This window comes from Gobius niger (genome assembly GCF_951799975.1).
Source record: "Gobius niger genome assembly, chromosome: 9".
In the NCBI taxonomy this organism is placed as follows: Eukaryota; Metazoa; Chordata; class Actinopteri; order Gobiiformes; family Gobiidae; genus Gobius; species Gobius niger.
In genome coordinates this window covers 4,453,021-4,460,194 of record NC_136860.1, presented here as the reverse complement: position 1 = coordinate 4,460,194, position 7,174 = coordinate 4,453,021, and the positions used below count along the sequence as shown (strand labels likewise).

Sequence of the window (7,174 nt, the reverse complement as noted above, 5' to 3'; positions counted from 1 at the left end):
AGCATCCCCGTGACAGTCAGCTTAGACTGTAAATCAAGATACGTCATTTACAACATCATTTACAAGTCTGTGAACACACCTGACTATTATTCCTATGAGTTGGATTCCTGCGCTGCACCTGCTCCATGTGAATATGAGAAAAAAAATCAAACTTTACGTGCACCATCTTCCCGCTGGGGGGCGCCATGTCCTCACGCCACACGCGCAGACCCCTGTGAACTTCAGTGACCCCTGCAGCAGGTTTTAGATTCGGATCTTTTATTAAAAACGTTAATTTATGTAAAACCACCTGCAGCAGCCCCACGCGCACAATAACAGCACGGACAAACCAACGCACGCGGCTGGCGATGAACTTTCATAAATAAATCCATGTGTTCCGTGATCAGTGAAAATATTAGAGTTGACACTTTGAATAAAATGCCGGGACTTCATGAATGTTTAGCCCAGTTTGTGTTATAAGTAAATGATGAGTAAATCTATAGTGTAAAAGGCAACATAATAACACACGCGTAAGCCATTATTATCATTAAATCTTACACATGTTAAATATGTTTGGCGTCACGTCTAAATCAAGACTCAAACAGCTCAGTGCGCGTTCATGTCGTTAATAAAAACCCTAAAAACCCTAAAGGTTTTGGGATCTGTCCCAGAGCGCGTGGTGCGCACTTGTTGCGCACTGCCTCTCCCTGAGCGCGCGCAGAGCCCCGTGAGGTTTGAGGTGGTGACAGTCGGTTCAGACATTGTTGGCTCCAGCCAATCATAGTTTTAGACGACACGCAGCGGCGGCGGGCTCGGTATAAAAGGTCTGCGCTAATGAAGCGTGATGCGACATTAATCTCGGTCCGACAGAGAGATGCGGGTGACGGAGCTGACGCTGTGCGCGAGCCTGCTGCTGACCCTGGGGCCGCTGGTGCTGGGTGAGCTGGAGCCTGCCCCGGTGCAAGAGGAGACGGACAGACCGTGCTCCAGCTGCGAGGCGCGGCAGCACCTGCGGACCCTGCGGCTGAACGCCATAAAGACACAGATCCTGAGCAAACTGCGCATGAAGGAAGCTCCGAACATCAGCAGAGACACGGTACGTGCGCTCCTGCCCCGCGCGCCTCCGCTGCAGCAGCTCATGGACCAGTACGACGTGCTCCGGGACGACAACCACGAGCCCGGGCTGCACGAGGACGACGAGCACGCGACCACCGAGACCATCATGTTCATGGCCACAGAGCGTAAGTCCGGCACGGCTTTTACGCACAGAAAAGTTTACGGACATTCCGGGAGGTTCATCAGATGATGCAGTAACTACTGGACTTTGTGACGCGTAGATTTAGATCAACTTCTTAAAGTGGACATTTGGAGAAATCATATGCCCATATCATGATGTTTAACATGTCCTACAAGCTCATATCATAATGGAAATCAAGAGGGAGATAAAACTAGTCTACGTGATGCATAGGGGGACATTGGGAAAGGCTGCAGAAACATTGATTTACTATATTATTACGAGGATGATGCATAAGCAAGAGTACATCTGAACATGTCATTAATGCTTTAATACGAACAGAATCTGGGCAAAATATTGTTTATGTAGCCATTTAACATGCATTGCATTATTTTAATAGGAAAAAAACTATTAACAAGACGTGGTTGTGTAAAGAAATAACTAATATGAGTAAAGAGATTATTTAATTAAAACAGCCGTTGAAAAAGTAATACCAAGACTGGTCCTTTTAATCTGAAGTTGAAATGTGCGGTCATTAAGTTTAGGTTTTAGGTAATGACAGTGGTATACGGCACATATAACCTCAGCAGTGTTCTGGCCTCTGCAGTTTGCACTGACTCCCCCTGTCCTGTCCTACAGCGGACCCCCTGGTGCAGGTGGACGGACGGCCTCAGTGCTGCCTGTTCTCCTTCGGGCAGAGGCTTCAGTCCAGTCGAGTGGTGAGGGCTCAGTTGTGGGTTCATCTGCGCTCGTCCCCGGAGCCCACCACGGTGTTTCTGCAGATCTCACGTCTTGCTCCAGGGCACGACGGCAGCAGACACATCCGGATCCGCTCCCTGAAGATGGACCTGAAGCCGGGGTCGAGCTCCTGGCAGAGCATCGACGTGAAGCAGGTGCTGAGCGTGTGGCTGCGGCAGCCAGAGACAAACTGGGGCATCGAGGTGAGAGCCCTGGACTCCAGAGGGCGAGACCTGGCTGTGACGGGCCCCGCGCCGGGCGACGAGGGGCTGGTGAGGAGCTGCCTTCATCTCATATAGATAGACTCTGTTATTCTGAGGGTTCAACACGTCTTTGTTACTGCACTGTTACTGCCTGATGTAATTATGACTGGTGAATTTCACATCAATAACCACAATCATCAACATATTTACACATCCATTCAGGCAAGTGGGTGAAGTGACCAGGAACACTGTAATAGTAAAGGGAGAGGTCAGAGATGCCCTGAGACTCGGTCAGAGCTCAGCACGGGACAAACTGTTCACTGTTTAGAGCTCTCACGATTCTAAACTGCCTAAGACTAAGCTGGTCCTTTTGGTCTAAAGGAGAACAAAATGTCTCCCATCTAAAGGAGTGGGGCTCTGGGAGCTCACAGCAGTGTAGAGTCAGCAGATTAAGCTCTCACGCAGAGCACTGTGTCAGACAAACTTCACCTGCTCATTCTTCTGAGCCGCACACACCAGGCTGCGGGCAGTCAACCAGAAGCATGATTTAATCTGTCATTTCATAGTGTTACCGGGGCATGTTTGGAAACAGCTGCAGGAAGAGTGTGAACTGTGGTGTGGACCTGTCAATTAGCTGACGACTTTCATTTAGTGCTGAAACAGTGGAATGTGGGTATTTAGTGACTTGAAGAGCAGGGCTGAGATGAAGACTGTCATTAAAGGATGACTTTTAGAAGCATTTCAGCTTGAAAGGAAACGGTATTTCATCATTAGTTCTTAGCATATGAAGAGTTAAAGTCTTTAACAGGTCAGACACAAGCTGAACTCTCTCTCTCCCTTGGTTTCTGTAGCAGCCCTTCCTCGAGGTGAAGATGGCGGAGGGTCCGAAGCGTCTGCTCAGAGACACAGGTCTGGACTGTGATGAGAACTCGCCCGAGTCGCGATGTTGTCGTTATCCTCTCACTGTGGACTTTGAAGACTTCGGCTGGGACTGGATCATCGCCCCCAAACGCTACAAAGCCAACTACTGCTCCGGAGAGTGCGAGTACATGCACCTGCAGAAGTATCCACACACACACCTGGTCAACAAGGCCAACCCCCGCGGCACCGCGGGGCCCTGCTGCACCCCCACAAAGATGTCCCCCATCAACATGCTCTACTTCAACCGCGAGGAGCAGATCATCTATGGAAAGATCCCCTCCATGGTGGTGGACCGCTGCGGCTGCCTCTGAGAGGAGGAGGTCAACACGCACCCACTCACAGTGACCAGACACTCACCGAGTCTCAGAAATGGGAACTTTCATCTTCAAATATCAGCAATAGCACCGGGTTTTCATATTTAGAACAAGCTCCTCGTTCTGAAAGGCAGAGTCAGTGCCAGCTCATTCAGAGAGGAAGCACTTCAGTCAGACTGCAGTAGTTCTAGTCCACTGCTCACTGTAGGTGGGTGCAGCTGAACCAAAGCAGAGAGGAGCCCAGGCTCACCATGAATGTAGGAAAAATAAGTGCAATTTACTGAACGTGGTTCAGTTTCTGTCCAAATAAACAATCTGAGATTATTATTCAACAGCACCATTCCACTCCAGGCTTCAGCACTCGTCATTGTGTGATCAGACCCTCATGACTTTAAGGGCTAAATAACTGCAGTAAAATGTAGCTCCTCAGTAAAACTCACAGCAATAGTTCAGGCCAGAGACTGTTTCACTCCGACAGAAGGACTGGACTGACAGAGACACGAGAGAGCTCTGCTTTCTGAATGACACAGATTGCACTATGGCACACCAAAAGACTTGGTGGCTACAGAGTTGTACAAATGATTTTGTTGTTTGCTAACTTGTATTATATCTATGTGCCATTTCAATTATAGCTGCCTTTCTAAACCAGTTGGTAAATGTAAATCTAGCAGCAACTGTTCTGTATATGTTCAAATAAAGTCTTCTTTACGACGTCGGTTTCTGTGATTTGTGGAGCAGATTCATATCGTTTCACTTCAGCCGTTTCAGCAGCGCCTCCTGCTGAGAGGATGTGAACCGAGTGCTCTGACAGCGTGACCTTTACACACTCATTCAGACCTGACTTCCGTCCAGTAGAGGGCGCACACAAACACTTCCTGTCCCGCTGGGAGCTGGAGCGTGGCCTGGTGCAGAAGGATCCAAACTGTTACGGACACATCAGTAAATACAGTATGTAACTCGGACCAGCTGATGATGGCACAGGCAGGTTCAGCTCGACATCAGTCTCTCACCGAGCTCAGGGTCACCAGATCAGCTCCGAATCACTATCTCAATGTTTGTCACAATGAGCAGAGTTTATAAAGTATATTATTTACGTACAAACGCCATGTACGTTTCCTTTGTTTAACCCTCTAGAGTCGGCAAACACATTCTGAAAAGCAAGTGATTGTTGGATTAGTTTGGCAGTTCATATTTCAGCTTAACTATAATCTTCCATCTTGTATCCAGAAGATTTTCAAACATAAATCGATATAACCTTAGGTGGACAGGAATAAAAAAAAAACAAAAAAAGCAACAATTAAAACATTTACCTGGACGGTAAAATAAAAGAATCCGACATGTTTAAAAGGTGGTTTGAATGTACAATCTTTGACAAATATCAAGCTCAGGAATGTATTTTACGTCAAAGTACAGTTTAAGTTTGGCCGACCAGAAATGCAAGTTTCCTCTGTATCGACAGATGTTCTGCTGATGAAATATTTTAGTGTTTTGTATCATTTTGGAAGGATTTTTGTCTCTAATTACTTGAATTGTGCACATTGTTAAAACTTCAGCACATGTAGGGCTTAATCAGATGACTTTGTACCCAGGACTAAACCAGTTCTAAACAAGGTCTGAGCCTTTTTCTTTGAGATGACACTGGTAAAAAAAAATATGTACCTATTGGTCTGTTAAAATGCATGAGAATGCACCAAACTGCACCATTAAAATAAAAAAGATCTCTGTGGGAGGACCCCCAGGGCCCCCTTTTAAATGAGTCCCCCCACCAGTCTGGCAGTAGCAAAGGTTCTTCCGCGAGCACCACGGAACTGAAATTGGGGTCATTATTTTATATTTTTAAAATAGTACTAGAAGTTACTTTATTTATTTATCCTGTCATTGTAGAGAGAGACAAATCAGACAGACAAATAGTATATGTGGGGCCCTGAAAAAACGTTTTACTTAAATCCGGCCGTGACTGCTACTGCTACTATCTTTGTGTGCGCCCTCAGTCACGCAAAACGACCAAAGATGTTGTTAGCATTTGGCCGCTCCCAGTATATTCCTATAGCTCCAAAAGGGGGTGAAGTTAGAAGCGACCGCAGTCTTCCACACGCACAAAGACCAGACAGGTACGTATCAACTCGTCTAAGCTCAGGTAAGAACATATCTCCGTACGGAAAAACGGTGGCCTGTTCCTTTAAAAAGTGCACAAGTGCAAGCAACAAACACTGCCCAAATTCACGTTTGGTTCTGATTTTGCCTCAGTTTAAGAAAAGATCAAATGAGCCTTTATTGATCTCACAATGGAGTGTGCAAGTGGTGGATGAAGTGACGTAGATACAGAGATTATGGCATCGCTTTAGATTAAGGTGTGCTCATTAAGCATTAGTAAGCATTTTAGGGTCAGGGTTCGGTTAAGGGTTGGCGATGAAAAAGCATATTACTAATGGCCTATTAGCATATTAACAGATAAAAGTAGAATAAGCAGTGTGTTAATACTTCCATCCATCCATCCATCCATTTTCTTCCACTTTATCCGGGGCCGGGTCGCGGGGGCAGCAGTCTCAGCAGAGATGCCCAAACTTCCCGATCCACACACACACCTCCTCCAGCTGTTCTGGGGGGACCCCGAGGCGACACCAGGCCAGCTCAGAGACATAGTCCCACCACCGTGTCCTGGGCCTTCCACGAGGCCTTGTCCCACTAGGACATGCCTGGAACACCTCCCACGGGAGGCGACCAGGAGGCATCCGGAACAGATGCCCGAGCCACCCCAGCTGGCTCCTTTCGACGTGAAGGAGCAGCGACTCTACTCCGAGCTCCTCCCGGGTAACTGAGCTCCTCACCCGATCTCGGAGGGTGCGCCCAGCCACCCTGCGAAGGAAACTCATTTCGGCCGCTTGTATTCGTAATTGTTAATACTTTACAAGCATATTATTAATGCTTATTAATACCTTATTAATACTTTATGAGCACACCTTAATATAAAGCATTACCGAGATTATTATTGCACGGAGTTTATTGCACGTTACCTTACAGTCGTGTTTAGGCAGAATTCAAACCAGATCCGACACAACTTTTGGCTATTTCCACAGTTTCAACTTCATAATAGAGGCCTCCTCAGTTTATTTTTCAACATCCCGAGATAGGCCTCGGCCAAAAATAAAGTTTGTCGTAGAATAAATATGAAGGTGCAGAAAGAGAAGCTCAATCAAAACTCCAGAACCGCAATCGCCATAATACTGCATTCCAAAATCTCCAAACTAAGACCCCCCCCTAAAAAACAATATTGTAATCTAAGATCGAGAGATGCGATTCCTAATTGTAAGGCATTTGGGTTATTGTTACTGATCGTGCTTGGTGTAATAACGACTCATTTTGACTCTTTGTAACTGTTGTTTTGAAAAGTGCTACACAAATAAGTTTATTCTGATTATTTTTTATTAAACATGGTCAGTGTTGGGGTCTACATGACTCCAGTGTTTAGTGCTTCAGACTCTGAATGTGACATTTCTGTGTGACTCCTGACAGTCTCCTCGAGCTGTGGCTCATTTGGCCAGACATACAGTTCAGTATGTATGAGAGGAGAGTAATATATGAAAGGTTTGCATCATATACTTACATATCCTGGTCATCAAGACTCCTTCAATTCTCAGAGCTGTCCTGACGCAGTGATGAAGTCTGTAATTTTTCAGATTTTTCCTGTAATTGCTCTCTGGTGAGCAGAGTTTTACAGATTGGAGCCGGGGGAGCCCTCTGACAGGGAGCAGGACATCTGGAGCCAGTGACATTCCTCCGAGCGG

The 7,174-nt window shown here is 46.4% G+C and overlaps 1 protein-coding gene across 1 annotated transcript; it reads left to right on the top strand.

Moving 5' to 3' along the window:
- Positions 1–728: 728 nt before the first annotated feature.
- On the top strand, positions 729–4,074 carry mstnb (myostatin b). Its single transcript, XM_079562593.1, has 3 exons — positions 729–1,220; positions 1,853–2,223; positions 3,006–4,074. Exons 1-3 carry the CDS (start codon positions 854–856, stop codon positions 3,384–3,386), a joined length of 1,119 nt encoding a protein of 372 aa, XP_079418719.1. The 5' UTR covers positions 729–853; the 3' UTR covers positions 3,387–4,074.
- Positions 4,075–7,174: the final 3,100 nt, after the last annotated feature.

Bases quoted from the DNA above. Each gene is read 5' to 3' on its own strand.
- mstnb (XM_079562593.1), top strand. From the start codon at position 854: ATGCGGGTGACGGAGCTGACGCTGTGCGCGAGCCTGCTGCTGACCCTG. The intron at 1,221-1,852 runs GTAAGTCCGGCA...CCTGTCCTACAG, and splicing joins CATGTTCATGGCCACAGAGC to CGGACCCCCTGGTGCAGGTG. The intron at 2,224-3,005 runs GTGAGGAGCTGC...TGGTTTCTGTAG, and splicing joins CGCCGGGCGACGAGGGGCTG to CAGCCCTTCCTCGAGGTGAA.